The sequence below is a fragment of the Gekko japonicus genome, unplaced genomic scaffold (genome assembly GCF_001447785.1).
Source record: "Gekko japonicus isolate JY-2015 unplaced genomic scaffold, Gekko_japonicus_V1.1 scaffold1012, whole genome shotgun sequence".
Taxonomy (NCBI): Eukaryota; Metazoa; Chordata; class Lepidosauria; order Squamata; family Gekkonidae; genus Gekko; species Gekko japonicus.
Genome location: NW_015172587.1, coordinates 213,905 through 232,895, shown reverse-complemented (window position 1 = coordinate 232,895; position 18,991 = coordinate 213,905). Strand labels below are relative to the sequence as shown.

Genomic DNA, 18,991 nt, shown 5'->3' with positions numbered 1-18,991 from the left:
AGCCCGTTGTCAGACCGGCCGCCATACAATATCGCGAGAGCTACTGAGCCTCCACGTCGTCGTCAGCTGTTGTGTACATCCGGGTCTTTCTCCCTTTATCGGGCCCGAGTTTGCGGCTGCCGTTGTCGCGGGGGGGGGGCACGTTTGCTCCCCCTGAGCGGCTGGTGGGAAGATGTCCGGCCCCGGGACCGCTGCTGGAGCTGGAGGGCCGCGGGGTGGGGCTGCGGCGGAGTGGGGAGCCTTCGAGGACAACATGCAGGTAAGGGGGGGAGGGGACGCGCGGAGTTGCTCCCTGGTTCTGCTGTTCTTCTCTTCGAGGGTGCTTATTTAGTCCAGAGTAACTGGTACCGCTGGCACCGTGCTCGAAATCACTGGCCCGGGGGTCAGGCATTATCAAGGCACGCGCCTTCCTCGAAGGGGTCAGAGAAGATGTTTCGCCGTCTTCTGCTCCGGAGCATGAGCAGTATTGTTAAAACGGAGATGTTGTTCAGGGTTACTGGAGAGCGAGCCCCATTAACTCCGTGGCTCTCAATGTATGTTCAGAAAGGTTTGCACGTGTTCATAGGAGAGTGGAACCACATCTGGGCAACTGGGTTGGAGAATCGGGCAGTCTGACCAGAATCTGTAGAGAAAGGAACAAGAGTGAGACCATAACTGGAGATGGGCCAGCAGTGGCCTCAGAACCTGGCAGAAGGACAGGCTGGAGGAGGAGGAGGCTGGCAGCAGCCTGGCCGGTTGGCAGAACAGCCTCTGTAAACCTCAGGGGAGGGGAGGGCAGGGCACTGCCAGCAGAAAGGAGTTATTGGAGGGTGTGCCCACTCTAGACTCTGACCCCCAGAAGATGGAGTCTGCCAATTGTATGAATGCTCCAGAAATCCATTTCACAGGGTTCTATTTGAAATGATAGTTTTAGAAGAGAGCTTCAAGTAGCTGCTTCTTGCCCAACATACCCTCCTGCAATTGCTTCCATTACCTCCTCAGCACATCCAGCATCTTGCTGTGGACAACTGTGTTCTATCCTGTAGTGTATCTATTCACATATCTAAGAGTGCAGTCCTATGCATTATTCTTTGTAGGATTGTGCTGTAAAACTGCTTTCTCTAATTCTGGGGGTTGCAGTCAGGACCCAAAGTGGCTTACACCTCTCTCCACCTTTCCATTTTATCTTCACAACAACCCTGGTGAGGTAGCTTAGGCTGAAAATGTGCAGTTGGCCCAAGGTCAACCTGCAAGCTTCCATGGCTGTGGGAATTCCAGCCTGTATCTTCCAGATCCTAGTCCAGCTGTCTCTGGCAACTGTATTTTGACAGTGGTTCCTAAGTCTTCTTTTTTTTTAAGACTTATTGTTGAGTTTTATAGGGTTCAGGTAGCTGTTTCATTTTATGGTTCCGAAGTAAAAGGTGCTCTCCCCAGTGCCACCAGTATGATGATTTGCAGTGCAATCCCAAGCACAGTGACACCTATCTAAACCCATTAATTTCAATGGATTTAGTAGGGCATAACTTTGCTTAGGATGGCACTGTCAGTCTACAGAGTTTCCACAATCCATGGAAGGACAAAATAAAGAAAAGATGGGAACCATATACTGAAGAACTATGCAGACGAGATGAAAGGATGACAAATTCCTTTCAAGAAGAATCTTTTGAAGAACCACCTTCATTTTTAGAAAATAGTGGGAAAGCTACACTCAAAGCAATTGGGAGAAACAGATCACCAGAAGGAGATGGGATATCAATAGAGCTATTTCAAGCCACAGAAACAGAGTCCATCAAAATCTTAACAAGAATATGCCAACAAATATGGAAAACAAAACAGTGACCCACAGACAGGAAATGCTCAATCTACTTTCTAATTCCAAACAAGGAGATGTCAAAGACTGCAGCAGCTATCAGACCATTGCATTAATTTCTCACATGAGTAAAGTGATGCTCAAAATCTTATAACAAAGACCATTACCATATATGGAAGGAGAAATACCTGATGTTCAAGCTGTATTCAGAAAAGGAAGAGGCATTTGAGATCATATTGCAAATTTACCTTGGTTCCTGGAACATATGAGAGAATTTCAGAAGAAAATCAGCTAGCTTTTGTTTCATAGATTACAGCAAAGCTTTTGATTTAGTGGATCATGAAAATCTGTGAATGGTTTTTAATGAAATGGGTGTGCCACATCATCTGATTGTTTTGGTGCGCAACTTGTACTCTGGTGCGGAGGTTTTGATGCAACCTATACTCTGGCCAGGAGGCTATGGTTAGCAAAGATGTTATACAAAGATGTTTTGTGTGTCTGTCTGTTCAATTTATATGCGTAATGATCATAAAAGTTGGATTACAATTAGATAAAGGTGGACTGGAAATTGGTAGAAGGAACATTAACCTTTTGAGATATGCAGATGACAACTTCTGGTGGGTGGATCGGCGATGGCGGGCACTCTCCTCGATGTTCGAGGAGGCGACTAGCACACCCTCAAGTGGCCCCCCCACGGAGCCCTTGTGAAGGGTTCCAGGCCAGGGGGCTTTTGAGGGTTAGCCTCTTCGAAGGCTTGATGCCGGAGAATAGAGGCTTCCCCCTGCCCCAATGGGCCAGCCGGCTGGGTGACCTTAGGGTACAAGCCAATCTAACCGGGACAAGTAGGGCAAGTTGAAAACTGGCCAGTGATTTTCCAATTCTGCCGGGTTCAAGGATGGTGTCTTTAAGAGTGGGCAGACTACCACTTCCTTAAGAGCCCTTGGGAATGTTCCTTCAGAAAGGGAATAATTGACAATCTCCCGTAGGGAACGTTGCAACTCATCATGGCTAGCTTTAATCAGCCATAATGGGCACGGGTCAAGGCTGCGGGTGGTAGGGCATACAGTTATGAATATTCTGTCACTTCCTCTAGGCTGAGCTGATTGAACCAATCCATAACCAGATTAGAAGACATGCATGGAGCCTCAAGTTCACTCACTGTCTCAACTGTGGTGGGGAGGTTGCGGCGGAGCGACAGGACTTTATCTGTGAAAAAGCTCACAAAAGCCTCACAGTCAATGTCCAATTCCCTAACATTTGGTATGGTCTGAGGCAGAGTAGTCAAGGACCGAATCGTTCTAAACAGTTGGGCCAGGCATGAGCTTGCAGACGCAATCGTGGCCACATAATACTCTCTTTGCAGCCTTGATTGCCATCTCATAGGTCCTCATAAACGACCTATAGAATGTTCTTGTCACTTTGCTGCAGGCACACTACCACTGTCTCTCTAGCCGTCTTAGCTTCTGCTTCATCAGACGCAGCACAGGAGTAAACCATGGAGCCAGCCTGATACGGGGGCACAGAGGGCATCGGGGAGTGATCTTATTGATGGCTGTGGAGAGTTGGCTGTGCCAGTCCTCCACAAGCTCATCCAATGAGCCGCCAAGGAACATAGGATCCCGCAGGGCTACCTGCAGCCTCATAGGCTCCATTTGGCTCAGCAGGTGAGCTAAAATATGCTTGCCACCCAAACCAGGTTGGGGTGGAACATTCACACAGGCCTTCAAGGCATAGTGGTCCAACCATGGCACCCCTGTGGCAGTGATCCTGTCCACCGTAACTCCATCCACAAAGATTAAATCCAATCTGTGCCTCGCCCAGTGAGTGGGAATTACATATTGGGAGAGTCCCAGTGTCACCGTGGACGGCACTAGGTCCGCCACCTGCGTGGAGGCCACATCATCAGCATGGACAACCCAAGACCATCAGCCTAGGGTGCTCCAATGCCCAGCTAGACATGGCCTCCACCAGAGACCGTAGGGTATTGGCCGGTGCATAGCCAAACTCTCCCTGGCCTCCCACTCTCCAAACTCTCCAAATAGCCAAACTCTCCCTGGCCTCCCACACCAGGCCAGTGCACTGTATGCTGGTGATCCTTGGTGGCGGGAGTGCCCTGAAGGAGTAAGTCTCCCAAATCAATAGAGCCTCTCCTCCCCCCTGCCTCCTAGTCCATGATGGTGAAGGACTGAAAACCTGGGAGGAGCTAATTGGGAGAGTGCCAAAGCAAATTACAGCTGAACATCAAGAAGACAAAAGTAACGACTTACTGAGGAATTATACATCATCAACTAAAAGGGGGGACTTCAACCAAAAAATCAGAAGGAGCCTGAGATTGGAGAGGGCAGCCATGAAGGAGCTAAAATATCCTTACGTGTAAAGATGTGTCACTGGTGACCAAGATCAAGACAATTCCCTGTTACTACATATGAGTTGAAAGCTGGACAATAAACGAAGCTGACAGGAAGAAAGTTGATTCATTTGAAATGTGATGTTGGAGGAGAGTTTTGCAGATATTGTGGACCACCAAACAAGATAAATTAATGGGTTCTAGCAAGCCTAAACTCTCCAAAGAAACTAAAATGACTAAGTTAGGTTATCATACTTTGGTCACATAAATAGAAGACAAGACTAACTGGAAAAGTCAATAGGGACCCCGGTCACATGGGCCGGATATCGCGGGGGGGGGAGCGTGGCTATTTGCCCCGGAGCGAACTACTGCGCGGCTGCCGGATCAAACGTCCCGCCGACATCTCGTGGTTCGGGGGGAGGGGTTGATCATACGTCAATCCTGCAGCGCGGCAAAGAAGCGGCGCAGCGGGGGTTGTGTTGTTTTTTTTAACCGAAGTGTGCGCATGCGCCGTTGGGTGCTTGTTCGCATCCCGGCAAGGCTGTTTATGATAAACCTTTTCGCAATGAGACATGGGCAGGCGCTGGATGCCACGAGCTACCACCGGAAATGTGATCAGACGCCCGCCCTTGCCCCGTGGTTTCCGGAAACTAGTACCTTGGAAGTACTAGTTTTTTACGGCGCATCTTTGGCGGGAAGCCTCGGGTTAGCCTCGGGAGCTCTACGCTTCCCAGATGTTGTGGTTTGATCGCGCCCGGAAAATCCGCCTATCTTCTGTCTCTGTAGCGTAGCTAATGCTCCGTGTGACCACAGCCAATGTTAGAAAAAGTTGAAGGCAGCAGGAAAAGTGGAAGAGCCAGGATTAGATGGATTGACTGAGTCAAGGCAGCTACAGCCCTCAGTTTGCAAGACCTGAGCAAGGCTGTTTATGATAGGACATTTTGGAGGGCATTAATTCATAGGGTCACCATAATTCAGAAGCAACTTGATGGCACTTCATACACCGGGGGGGGGGATGATGGAGTTTTATAAAATTATGCACAGGATATAGAGAGTGAACAGAGAGAACTTTTTCTCCTCTCAAAATACTAGGATATCCTATTAAGTTGATGGACAATAGATTCAGGAAATACTTCTTTAAACAGTGAGAGATTAAAATGCGGAATTTGCTGCCAGAGTATGTGGTGATAGCCGCAGGCATCAAAGTCTTTAAAAGAGTGTTAGATTAATGGAGGATAGGTCTACCAGTGTACTAGCCATGGTGACTAAAAGGGTTAGGGTTAGGAATCCCAGTACCAGAAGGCAACACCAAGGCAAGACCTCAGCCCTATGGCGTGTTGTTGGACCTCCAGGAAAACTACTTGGCCCCTGTGTGAGACAGGATGCTGGACTAGATGGACCACTGCTCTGTTCCAGCGGTGCTGCTCTTATGTTCTTAAAAGAAATATGAATACAAATGGGTGAAAGCAAACCAACGGGGAGGTTCTGTATAGAGCAGCATTTGACTAACAGCCTTTGAAAATCTGGGAACTGATACCTCCCCCCCCCTTTTAAAGTGCTGCCTCAACCAAATAGCCATTGAGATAATTTAAAAACTGGATCTTTGACTTTGTGTTGTTGATGATGATTAACAGCTTTGTGTTTGTTTTGTGTACACTACCTCAGTCTAATCATTCTTTTAATCAATAAAATACTTCAGATGCTTAATATTATTTGTTAGACTTTTCATACCTCATTCTTCCTCTAAAAATCTCAGGTTTCATCTTCCCATTTGATCTTAACAATGCTGCCGGGTGTATGTTGTTGAGAGATCATTATTGGCCCATGATCACCAGTGAGCTTCATGACAGAATGGGTACTTGAACTGGGTTCTCTCCTTAATCTAGTTCTGCCATGCACACTCTCACACAGAGTGTCAGACTGCAGCTGAGGAGGCTTGGCTCTGAAGCCCACTTAGCCATGCAAATGACCTTGTTGGTCAGTTGCTGTCTCTCAACATCACTTCCCTTGTAGGGTAACTGTGAGAAGAAAATAAGGTAATCTCTGTGTATGCTTCTGTGAGCTCCTAAAATGAATAGGCGGCAGCAATTGCTGTAAAAATAGGAGTATAGCCTTGTTAGTGCCCCCCTTTAAACCCAAGGGAACTGAAAAAGTAAATGAATTTCCTGTCTGTTGAGAATACACTTCATGAGATGTACTCTTTCCAATATATCTTCCTATTTGAGGACAGCTGAGAAGTGACTGGTTTGACAAGTTAATGAGTTCAAAAGGCATAGTGACTTGTGTGAGTATGCTAGTGATGATTATCTTTCACAGTATAACAAGCTGCTGCTGTTCAACTTTTGAGAACTTCCCTACCACATTGTCTGTCATTGTTACATTAAGAGTAGTGGAGCGGTTCTACAAAGGGCAGTCAATATGCCGCAGAACAGTGGCAAATGGGAGCACAGTTCCTGTTTGTTCTACTTCTTTAGGGTGAATGCCTTAATATCTCCAGCCCTGGTGTGATCTATTGTGCTGTTTTCCCAGAAACACAGATCTGTTTTGGTGACTTCTAACAGAGTCTCCTGAGTTTTATTTTATGTTATGACCGGTATATTTTGTCAGAGCTGCTTGAAGTCTTAGTCTGGAGCTCCTGGTCATTCTATGCTTAATTATTACATCTGTGGGTTACAAAGAGAGCAAAATTCAGTGCCAGCTTTCTCTTGGGCCATTTAATAAGTTTTGAAGAAATGGGAACACCTGGGAAAATGAATGGGAACAGATATGGTTTCCTCTTACTGTTTCACATCAAAGCCTATTGATATGCAGAGTAGTGAATCTCACCTGCATAAATAATTGAGGATGAAATTTAGAAATGGTACTTAGTTTAGCTTGTGCCAATTACCTTTTGTGTCTGTTTCCATTTGGCGGGATCTGGTAAGAGGAGCTCATTTCTGTTTTCCCTCCAGCTCAGGGACGTCAAACATATGGCCCATGGGGTGGAACTGGCCCACCGAGGGCTCTTATCTGGCCTGCAAGCAACTGGTCATTACCTTTATTGCCAGATGACAGAGTCTGTGCATTAAGTCCCTATATACTGTCCCAGGGCTAATGAGTAATGGGTGGTGGAAGTGGGAGGGTGGGCATCAGGGAGATCTGTAAGGAAATACTGTAAGAGTGTTAATGTTTTGAGCATGTTTGTTTCTGAGTAAAAAATAATTGGGTATGCCTGTGTCCTTTATAAAGGTTATACCGCCAGTACCTGGCATTACATTTTATAGCACACATAGACTGGCCCAACAAAGTGATATTTATGTCAGATCTTTGCCGTCATAACAAATGAATTCGACACCTCTGCTCTTGCTGTTATGAATGCCCTCACTGCACCTTAGCTAGAGATGCAATCCGTCTTGAACTGTCTGGGTTTTTTCTGTTGTTCAGGGTGGGGGCTCTGCTGTGATTGATATGGAAAACATGGATGACACATCTGGTTCCAGTTTTGAAGACATGGGTGAAATGCATCAACGCATGAAGGAAGAGGAAGAGGTGGATGCAGAGGCAGCTGCTGCAGATGAGGAAGATGGAGAATTCTTGGGGATGAAGGGTTTTAAGGGACAGTTGGGTCGGCAAGTTGCAGATCAGGTAATTGGAGCTCTGCTTGGCTTCTTTTAGTTCTTCCGATATGACTGTTCGAATTCTAACCAGCAGAGAGCTGGTTTCTGTGTCTTCAGTCTAAGTATAATGCTTTGAGGATTATATCCTAGTGCTTCTTGATTCTTAGTATCCTACCTGTTGGCCTTCATAGAATCATAGAGTTGGAAGGGACCTCCAGGATCATCTAGTCCAGCGGTTCTCAACCTGGGGGTTGAACGACCCTTTTACAGGAGTTGCCTAAGACCATCAGAAAATACAAATTTTCAATGGTCTTATGATAGCAATGAAAATAATTTTATGGTTGGGGGTCACCAGAAGTAAAATTAGTCCCTGCTATCAAAATTAGTCTCTTTTGAATCAGAGAGTCATGAGCTGGAGCATCCTCCTCTGGGTGCATGTTCTGCAAATAGGCCCCTTCAGCATTTCTGCCTCAAGAGATTAGCAATCGGACACTGCCCTTCGCACTGCCAGGAGCAGTGTACTTGCAGAGATAGTGAAGTCTGTTGCCAATTCCTGGCTGTGTCTGGATTTTTGTAACAACATAACTTTCCTGCCTATGACTGCAAATATCAGTGATGGGTGGGCTGGGGGAAGGGACATGGTCTACCCTGCTTTGTTGATCTTTGTGGATCCAGTAATCAGCCCTTTACGGCAATTCAGTTATTCAGCACTCTGTAGAATTAAGAAAGAAGCTTTCCATTGGATGTGTTTCTGTTTTTCTCTCTCCTAGATGTGGCAGGCTGGAAAGAGACAAGCCTCGAAGGCCTTCAATCTGTATGCTAACATTGATATTCTCAGGCCCTACTTTGATGTTGAGCCGATGCAAGTTCGGAACAGGTAAAGAAACTTGGCGGGTGCTAGCAGATGCAAACAGTTGCTCCTCCCACCTCATTTGCAACTGATCTACCAGAGGATTACATAAGATTGCCCTTTATAAGTGAAGCTCTCTTAATAGCAGAGGTGCAGCCCACTCCAGAATGCCATCACCTGCCATCAGGCATTTTTCTGTTACTAAAAATAATAAGCTGCCTTTAAGTAGTCTTTGTGAGAAAAATACCACACGACTCTTCTGGCTGTTTGCTGGCCTTTTGGGAGGTAGTTTTGGGGAAGCGAAAAAGGATTTTAGCTGTGCTTTCAGTGCTCAAGCTGATGGTGTCATTTGATTTTAATTCTTTTGATGCTGTTGCAAGTGGAACTCCGGGTGCTGCTATTGGTTGAGCAGATTCCTTAGCATTGTCTGTCCTGTCTGACAACTACAAATCAAATCTATCATACCCAGTACTGATGATCCCAAGACACAAATTGCTGGTCATTGCTGTTAGGCCCTTTCTGACCCCTGTATGACAACTGCATGAACAGCAAACAAACAAGGAATTTTACTTCACTTGAGCCTTTACCCCCATGGAGTAAACAAGATAAGGATCAGGGCATGTGCCCTTCTTCCCTTCAAGGCATTATTTCCAGCTTAGTGTGGCTGTGGATTAGTTACAGAATAGAAATGTGGTGCTAAGATCCTTGTAGCATCAGGTCTGGCAGAAGGTAAGTTTTGTTTACTTATGTACTTTCTTACCTCAAATCCTGTCTGTCTCTTAGCCTGGCGGATCTGCAGACTATTTCAAAATGAATGAGTATCTCTGAAGTCTGACTTCTTTACTTGGAGCCATTAACACTCACCTGTATGCCTTGTTCTTATTCAGGTTGCTGGAGTCCATGATTCCTATGAAGATGATTAATTTTCCCCAGGTAAGCTGCTGAATCTTGGGTTTAATATTATGTCAGAGTTGGTGTATCCTGTTATGGTAGGAAGGAAGGGGGAATGGTGTCTTCTTTGCTAGGAATCTCCCTTAGACCAAGGATTCCCTGGAAAGTGACTGCCACCACTCAGGACCTCCTGAGAACATCTAGACTGACCCACTGAGCAGGTATTGTTCTAGCAGAGTACTGGAGTAATTAACGAAGAGACAGGATAGAACCCCTAGAAAATACCTTACAACCAACTATGTAGCACCTTTGCAGTCTAGCACATGGGGAAGAGATTCAGAGGAATATCCCAGATAAGTAAATTGTACCAAGTGAAGTAAAAAGGGAAAAGGAAAGGGTTGGGTGGATTCAAAAGGTGGTGGACAAAAGGCAAGAATGAAATACAGGGGAAAGGCACCGAGAACACAGTACAGAGGTGGCCAAATAAAAAAGCAGTGCACTTGAACTAAGCTAAACATTACCTAAGCTGTAGCAGGTTTCTCAGAGTGTGTGCAGTGTTCCTAACACCAGCAAGAAGTCAGAGAAGTCCTTAAGCTCTTCCCAACTTCCTGGGGACTGTTGTTTCCCCTGAAAACTGAAAACAAGAGAAAATCCCACAGATGTCCAGATATTTATGGTCAGTGGAAGTGGACCTAAACCATTCTCCTTTCTAAGAGTGACAAGCTGATGCTGTAAATAGCATGCAATACCCCATCCCTGATGTCAGAGCCGTGTAAAATACAGTTCCACCTTCATCAAACATCTGGTAATTGCTCTGAATTTCCATGACAAATAGGTGGTCTGGCCCAGACTGGATTGTCCTTCATCCAAAAAGGATTAAGTCTGGCAGGATTGTCCAATATGGAATGGAAATCAGTGAGTAATTCTATTCCCGGGGTTTCCAACATAGTGCTTGTGGGTGCCATGGTATCCACCAACACCTTTCCTGTTGCCCACCAAGTGTTTTTAGAAAGTTGGTGAAGCCAGGTTGAACATTTGGCCAGCAGGGCTTCTGATTGGCCACTGGAGAGCCCATTGGCTGGGCAAATTAAAATAACATTGTTTCAGTGGCAGCTGCCACTACAGTGTTGGTTTTATTCTCTCTTACTCCTCTTTCCCAGTGTATTTTTAAAATTACTCTCTTTTCCCATGGTGCGTCAGATTCCTGTTTTTGTGTCTCCGTCTCCTGCAGTAGCCATGTTGTGGTTGGGCCACCATTCTGTGTCAGAATTCCAAAGGTGCCCATGGGTTCAGAAAGGTTAGGAACCCCTGTTGTAATGTAACCCCAGGTGTCCAAGATCCCAGATGCTCTAGGTGGCACTCTTGAACCTTAGGAAAGTTTTAGGGTTTCTGTCACATATCCTAAGAATAGGAAAAGTCTAAACCCCAAATAGGCTGGCTTGCAGGCTTATGCTCTGCATCATTTTCATTTGTATATAAAACTATAATACAGAGGTGATGTCCTGTCTACATCTCATCATGGGTGCACACTGATGCTTTCCTGATGGTGAATCACTTGGGCAGAAAGCTGCTTCCACTGAGGAGGAGGAGTTGTTGTTGTTGTTGTTGTTTATACCCCGCCCTTCACTACCCAAAGGTGTCTCAGAGCGGCTTACAAACTCCTTTCCCTTCCCCTCCCCACAACAGATACCCTGTGAGGTAGGCGGGGCTGAGAGAGCTCTTGACAGAACTGCTCTTTTTCAAGAACAGCTCTTATCAGAGCTACGGCTTGCCCAAGGTCATCCAGCAGGTGCAAGTGGAGGAGTGGGGAATCAAACCCGGTTCTCCCAGATTAGAGTCCGCACACTTAACCACTTAACCACTACACCAAACTGAAGGTGTGTAGCAGCCTCCCTGCCACGAGTGTTCCCTCCTCTTCCTCCATTCATACTTTGCAGAAAAGTCCATCAGTACAGTGGGCTGTAACTGTTGGCAGCCTCCCTCTTGACAGCCCTGCACTCCCCTCCCCACTTCCTTTTGCTCTTCCCTGATTGCCCATTTTGGCACCACTAGCGGATCTGCAGTGATTTCATAATGGGTTTGTGCTAGTAGAAAAGTCAATGTAACTGCTAGTGTTGCTGACTTGTGCTGGGCATGGCAGGTGAGGACCGGGGGAATCAGAAATTCCAGGTCTACATTTAAAAAAAAGAAGAAATTCCAGCTCTATGAACATTTGTGAAATGAAGCCCTCTCATCTACTGTGTACAGTCAGCTTTTTATATATCATTTCTCATCCATTGAGGAGCCTCAAAGCCATTTGCTGGAAAGAGACAGACAATTCTTGCTTCTTACAAAGTAGTATAATAGGTTCTTTTGCTAGGTCTTTTGAAATACATGACCTGGAGTTTGAGTGAAGGCTTGGACGCTCTGTAATTAGTGTGGTGCAGCTGGTTTCTGCAACACTGATCAGTCACTGCCGTTTCGTCCTTCTTTTATAGAAGATAGCTGGTGAGCTTTATGGTCCCCTCATGCTGGTCTTCACACTGGTGGCTATCTTGCTGCATGGAATGAAGACATCTGATACCATCATTGTGAGTATGGGCACCTGATTTCTTTTTAAAATCAATTTATTATTGCTTGTAATTACATATGCACAAAGAAAAACTATCCAAACAAAAGAAAAATCCATACTCAAGCACAATAATCTACAGTGAACCATAAAAAGTCAATGAGTAAATCCTTTTTGGTTTTTTGTTGGGGTGGTGGTGGTGTTTTGTTTTGTTTTTTGTATTTTTCATGTGTGTGTGTGTGTGTGAGCGTGTGAGTATGTATGCACCTGGAAGTCATGACAACCCCTGATAACTGATCCCCTACTGGCGGCTTGGAGGATATTCAGAGAGGTGGCTGAGTAAAGCCTGCCCCTGCCTCCCGACTGCTGGTATTCCAAGGAGGTCTCCCATCCAAGTACTTGCCAGAGTTGACCCTGCTTAACTTTCGAGATCTGACAAGATCAGGCTTGTCTGGGCTATCCAGGTCAGGGTGCAAATGGGTAAATCCTGTTACTTCTTTTCTCGGTCCAGAACATAATAAATAGAATCCAGTGTTTATTAAATTTATCAGCTTTTTTGAAAATTGCTCCATCAATACAGCAGTACAGCAGATTTTATTAAACCATTCATTTATAAAAGGGGACTGTCATGACCCCAGGGGGTCTCCACCTTCCACCGCCACCCACCTGGACTTATGGTCTCTTGGGTAGGCCCAGGGTACCTTCCCAAGCCCCTTTTACAGCCAAGATACACAGGCGTGATTGACCCAGGCAGAGAATGGTTGGAACCACAAAAAAACGTTTATTGCTACAGAACTGGGCAGGGGAGAAACAAGACAAGAAAAGATGCTTTGGAAAAGGTGTAACAGTGAGGAAAAGACAAAAAAACATAACCTAACGCAGCTCTCTATTACTCCTAACTGTTTTACTTCCAGGCCCACAGCCTGCCTAACACTCACGCTGAGGGATCCTTTCCTTGCAGACCAACCTGTCTTCTCACTGAGATCAGGCCGCAGAGAGAGACGAAAGACACCCTTTCCCCTCAGTGAACAGCTCAGATTCCTTCTCTCATCAGACGATCACAGTCTCCTCACACAGAATCTAACAGTCCCATTCCGAATCTCCCTCTCTGATTGGCTCCAACCCCCCCCCCCAAGGCCTTCTGGGATTTGTAGGCTTAGCCTCCTCCCACTGCTACACAGGCTTCCTGGGCTGGCTAGGCCGTGCTGGCACAGCCCAGATCATGACAGGGACTCTGCCTTTCTCCACTTTGCTGCTATAACCGTCTTGGTAGTAGTGAACAAACTTAAAAACTAGCTCCTATCTGAGGGATCCGCATTGTCTTTCAAGTACACTAGCGGTATTGTCTTTGGTTCAAGAGATTTGTTGATACATCACATTTCACTAACAAACTGGACCATAGTTCTCCAAAGCATTTATACTTCAGAACACTTGCAAAAGATATGAAATATATCCAGGGGTCTTTTGGGGCCAGAGCACCGCTCCGGCAGCCCAGGAGCCCGTGCTAGTGGTGGCGGCAGCAAGCCCCACCCCTAGCTCCCCGCGCCGAAAGCGCTGTGGCTCCTCGGGGGAGGCCCGGAGAGCCCCACCGCCGGGTCCCCTGGGCCCGTGCAGAAGCGCTGCAGCTTGGGGAAGGCCCGGAGAGCCCCGCCGCCGGCTTCCCCGGCCCCTGCTGAAGCATTAAGTAAGGGATCAGCGGGGGTGGGGGTGGCGGGGGCTTGATGGGGGGGTGGTAGGAAACCCTTCTCTACCTTCCTTCCTCTCTTTTTCTCCTTTCCTTCTCTCTTTCATTCCCTCCTTTCTTTCTCTCCTTTTCCTCTTTCCCCCTTCTTCCCTTCTCTCTTTCTTTCTTTACCACCTTCTTCTCTTCTCTTTTTCCTCCTTTCCCCGTTTCCCTCCTTCTTTCCTTCTCTTTCTTTCCCTCTTTCCTTCCTTCTTTCCTTCTCTCTACTCTCTCTCTTTCCTTCCCTCTTTCCTCCTTCTGTGGCCCAACTCTAGTGAGAAAGGGTTTAAACTTTAAACCCCTTTTCTCTTCGCTCCCCCCCTCCCCAGGCCAGCTGGGGAAGGGAAGGGGAAGCCTTTGAAGATGCCTCCCCCCCTTTTGCTTCCCCTTCTGACATCACTTCCGGTGATGTCAGGGGGCGTGGCATATGCTAATAGCCTAGTAGCTCATTAGCACACCATATGCTAATGAGCTCCTGCAGCTCTTTTTCTATGAAAAGACCCCTGAATATATCAGCAAATGATGAACCACACTTCCATTGTTTATGTTGCAATAAATTAAAGATGAGTGCTAATCTGTGGAGAGTCAGATACCAATGAAAATGTATTTTAAAAAATGTTTCTTCCAGTCAAAATCAATCTAGAGCTAACAGTTTCCCAGATCCAATCCTATTCTTCCATACTAATAGTAATCTTTACATCCTCCCATTATTTAAGTGTAACTTAAGGAGCTATTATCTAGGCTTATAAATATATGCTATAAATATGCAGGGCCTATTTTCTTAAGCAGGATTTTATTTAGCTCTGAGCTTACTTGGGCATATGCTGATGAGGACAAGCTCTGTCTTGAAGGTGCAGCTAATGCCTTTGGTGGGAGCATGGGTAGTCTGTGCTGCTTGGGAGTCCTATTAAAGGGCTTGGCTAACACTCTTATTGCTCTTCCACAGAGAGAAGGCACTCTGATGGGTACAGCAATTGGTACCTGCTTTGGTTACTGGCTAGGAGTTTCCTCCTTTATTTACTTCCTGGCGTACCTATGCAATGCCCAGATCACCATGGTTCAAATGTTGTCACTCTTGGTAAGAATATGCTTCTTCTCCCACTGGGAGTCTTTGGCAGGGACTGAAAAGTAGGAATAGGATTGTCTCTCTCTTAGGGGAGGGGTCATGGCTTGACGGTAGGATATCTGCCTTGCATACAGGTTCAGTCTCTGGTATCTCCAGTTCAAAGGACCAGGATGTGAAAGACCTCTGCCTGAGGCCCCAGAGAGCCACTTCCAGTCAACATAGACACTACTAGCCTTGATTAATCAGTGGTCTGAGTCAGTATATAGCAGCTTCATGTGTTTATATTTGCTCACGCTCTCTCTCTCTTGAGTTTTCTCTGATGGCCTTTTATTCTTATCTCACGCTGGATACTGGCAGTGAAACAAGGCAGTACTAGTTAGCTTTCAGGCAGAAATTAATTAACCTTTACAAGTGTATGTGGTAGTTCAGTTCATAAGTTAGCCAAGGCTGCTTGGCGCGTAACTTAAGGTTTTCTAATGGTTGCATCAGTGAAGCATAGTTCTGCCATTCGGCTTTAGCTCATTGGCCTGTGCTGCTGCTGAAGCCAGTGCTGTCTAAGGGAGAATATGCAGGAAGAATTTACTGATTTACTTCTGCCTGGGAATTCTCTCACCTCTTGTACTGTTCTCCTTGTGTGTCTCTTCCCTTACAGGGCTATGGCCTTTTTGGGCACTGCGTCACCCTCTTTGTCACCTACAATATCCATTTTCACTCCCTTTTTTATATCTTCTGGCTGGGCATTGGAGGGCTCTCCACACTACGAATGGTAAGTTGTTTTAGACATTGCAGAGAGGTGTGTGTAATGGCCAGTTGTTTATGTGTGTGTGAGATGATCTCCATTCCACTTTGCAGTAAATGGTTGCATAGTGGAACGTCCCCTCCAGCTAAAGGTCTTCTCATCTGCATAATATGTTGCATCGTGGCTCAAAAATGATGGTCACAGTCACAGAACAGACCAGGAAAAAAATAATAATAATATCTTTTGATTTATTAATCGCTCGATCCTGCAGAGCTGCTGGCTCTGAGCGATTTACAGTTACACATATTCACACGGGACTAACAATGATTCATAGGGGTAAAGGAGGACAACATATAAATCTTTTAAGTCGCACACGTTTGCAGCCGACGGGGATTTTGTTCAGCTGTAGGCTTAGACGTGTTCCAGACGGCATTCACTCGGCTTGGCTTGATGACGTCAGCTTTTTCCAGGACTGCTTCAGAATTATAGCCTAATGCAAAAGTCTGTTGAAGGCCCTTTATACCTCGTTCAGGGTCACACATCATCTGTCATTCAGAGTTCATTAGTGTTGATTACGTAGCACTAAAATGTATTTTGTGGTTATTTTAACTATCAATAGAAAGAACACTGATTTTAAAAATTGTTGCCTCTGGTTGTGGTGGAGAAAATGTTCCAGTGATTAAAGCTAACGACTGGATCTGCTTAGACCAAGGGTAACCAGGGGTCTGAAATATGTTCTTTTTTGAAACAGAGTCTTCAGTGTCCATCCCAAATAACATGACATGAAACCGCCTGACTCTCTTGTTTTGTGCCAGGTGTTAAATTCTGCAAGGCCTCTGCTAATTTCATGCATCATTTCCTCATTGTCACTAGTGGGCAATAACTGCTTCCTCACCATGGTTCTTTACCCATAAAATCTGACTTAAATGCCCAAACATGCTCTAATGACACTCAAATTCATGGCTGCATCCCCTGGTGCAGGTGAAAACCTGTTATTGAAAGGAAGGAGTGAAAGATGAAAAAACTTTTTAATTTGTATACCTTTCCATCCACGGAATACTCTAACAAAAGGTCAAGCCATGGGAACGGCTATAACTCTCTTACCCTCCTGCATTTGTATCGGGGGGGGGGGGGGGTTGCCAGAATTTGAGAGACCTCAGTTACTGTCTTTCCTAGGTTGCTGTGCTTGTATCGCGCACAGTGGGATACACTCAACGACTTATCCTGTGTGGAGCTCTTGCTGCCCTGCACATGCTGTTCCTCCTTTATCTGCACTTTGCTTATCATAAGGTTGTAGAAGGTAAGAGACAATAATGTGTTTTGGTGCTAGAAAAATATGGGCTGGATCCAGCAGAGGGAAAAGTCTTATTTATTTGTTTCATTTGATGTCCCCCTTGTTCCTGCAGCCCCCTCCCCCATCCTGTGGGTGCATTTGCTTGTGAGGCTCTCCCATTCCTCAAAGAGGAGTTTTGGGACAAACTGCAGGCTATTTTAGAAAGCTGAAGTTCATCTCTTCCCCTGAACTCTTTCACTAGGTGTCTCCAGAGTCTTTGCCAATGAAATACAAGTTGTCCCATGTTTTGCCTTGCTGGAGCTGTGGTTTCAAACCCCTGGGTGTGAAAATGTTACCTAAAGGGTTTCTGAACACTTCCAGGAGTTCTAAACCACAAGTTCTGTTTCCTGTAAGCAAATCGCTATTCCGGCTTCATAGTATGTTCTAAACACTAATTCCTTCCACCCATCTTAGAGCAGTTTCAAACATAATGACTTTCCTTTATGCTTAACTTCTCTATAAGGAAAAAGTGTGTTATGTCATCACGTGATGAACAGGCTCGTCTTTCTTCACATGCACATTGTAGTGATATCCTTATAGGAAGCTCATCATGTGTGGAAACAGTCCTGTTTTCCCATTGTTAACTCTTCTCATACGAATGTACAATAACAAGCATGTTGGAAGTCTGAAATGATTTGCTTGCTGTCACATTGTCGATGTTGGGTGGACCGGAGGGTGCCTCACTCAGGGAAGATTTGAAATGTGCCTAGATTGGTCTTTTTTGTGTATTCTGCTGACACATACAGAGGAAGGGGATAATACAGCTTTCATATATTTTGATCTGTCACTGTTGGCGCTTTGTCCTCGCCCACAGTCTTGTATCTCCTTAAAAAAGATACAAACATTTGTATTCTTAGTCTGAATCAGCTGAAGTCTTGCACTGTCCCTTGTCTTGGACATTATCCTTTACAGGGTAAGACTGATTTGTATCATTATAGCCATTCATTTAAGCACTGTTCTAATTTAATCTGCTAACCAAGGCTCGCAGCCTAGCCATGCTGTAGTTCCAGACATCTTCACGATTGTATCTAGAGGCCCACCTCTCCTTTAACAGACTGCAAGTTCAGTATTAAGGAAAATAATTTTCTACCCCACACAGACCTGCTGTTCCTAGAGGGTAAAATGCATGTGTATAAAAAACAAGCACATATCAGTCCTGGGATGGCAATGGATCAAAGCAGCTAGTTGGAATACGACATACATTGATGTGGGTATACTGCAGGCTTGGGGTTAACTTGTCATGTTGCTCTTCTCACTGGCAGGCATCCTGGATACATTGGAAGGACCCAACATCCCTCCCTTTCAGAGAGTTGCCAGAGACATTCCTGCTATTTCCTCTGCTGTACTGAACACAACAGCCAAAACAGCTGCACTGGCCTTGTAGCCTTACAGACTCTGGCCTATTCTCCCTGCCTCTGCATAGGTTATACGTTCTGCTGCTGTTACCAGGGAAAAGGGACAAAGTAGCAGAAGCAGGACTTGGTTTTATCTGCGGATCTCCTTTCGGAAATGATGGTCGTGTGCTCTTGAGCACATTTCAGGGGAGCTACCTTTATCCAGCTTCGATCCGGTTGTGCTTGGAAGAACCATTCTCCTGGCCCATGCCATATTTCGCTGATATTGCATAGCTCAGTCACTTTGCTCCCGACACCCTTTGTACTTGCTCTTGTCTCTTTTAGTCTATGTACTTGTACTCTTCTTTTGGCAATGGAAGAATTAAATTAAATCAATGTTAGTTCTGAGCAATCTTTTCCATTGAGCCTGGATCACAAACCTAGAAAAGCAGATCGTTCTGTGCTGTTCTACGCCTGTGTTTTAAAAATCTAAGCAAAGCTGTGGGTATAAATTCTTTCATCTAAGGTACATTTTTTTCCTTTCGTAGGACCATTATTCAGCTTTTGCGGAGGCAAAGAACAGCAACCAATTACTTTCTTGTTAGTTTATGACAACTTTTCTGCATTCTGTAGAACAAATGTAGAGTCTAGGTGGCACCTTTAAGACCAGCCAAGTTTTACTCAAGGTGTGAGCTTTCATCATCATGTGCCAATTTACACTGAGTCCAATTGCAGGGGACCCCTGTCAAAACTACTTTACTCCCCACAACCTAGG

General features: G+C 45.5%; 1 protein-coding gene across 1 annotated transcript; it reads left to right on the top strand.

Moving 5' to 3' along the window:
- Positions 1-100: 100 nt before the first annotated feature.
- Positions 101-18,598, top strand: YIPF3 (Yip1 domain family member 3). The gene is made up of 9 exons (XM_015421489.1): positions 101-259; positions 7,560-7,760; positions 8,503-8,609; positions 9,470-9,515; positions 11,951-12,043; positions 14,691-14,822; positions 15,463-15,576; positions 16,726-16,849; positions 18,145-18,598. Exons 1-9 carry the CDS (start codon positions 173-175, stop codon positions 18,264-18,266), a joined length of 1,026 nt encoding a protein of 341 aa, XP_015276975.1. The 5' UTR covers positions 101-172; the 3' UTR covers positions 18,267-18,598.
- Positions 18,599-18,991: the final 393 nt, after the last annotated feature.

What these genes read in the sequence shown, in the direction of transcription:
- YIPF3 (XM_015421489.1), top strand. Translation starts at nt 173, where the DNA reads ATGTCCGGCCCCGGGACCGCTGCTGGAGCTGGAGGGCCGCGGGGTGGG. An exon ending in AGATGATTAATTTTCCCCAG is followed by an intron (nt 9,516 to 11,950) that starts GTAAGCTGCTGA and finishes CTTCTTTTATAG; the next exon opens with AAGATAGCTGGTGAGCTTTA. An exon ending in TTCAAATGTTGTCACTCTTG is followed by an intron (nt 14,823 to 15,462) that starts GTAAGAATATGC and finishes CTTCCCTTACAG; the next exon opens with GGCTATGGCCTTTTTGGGCA.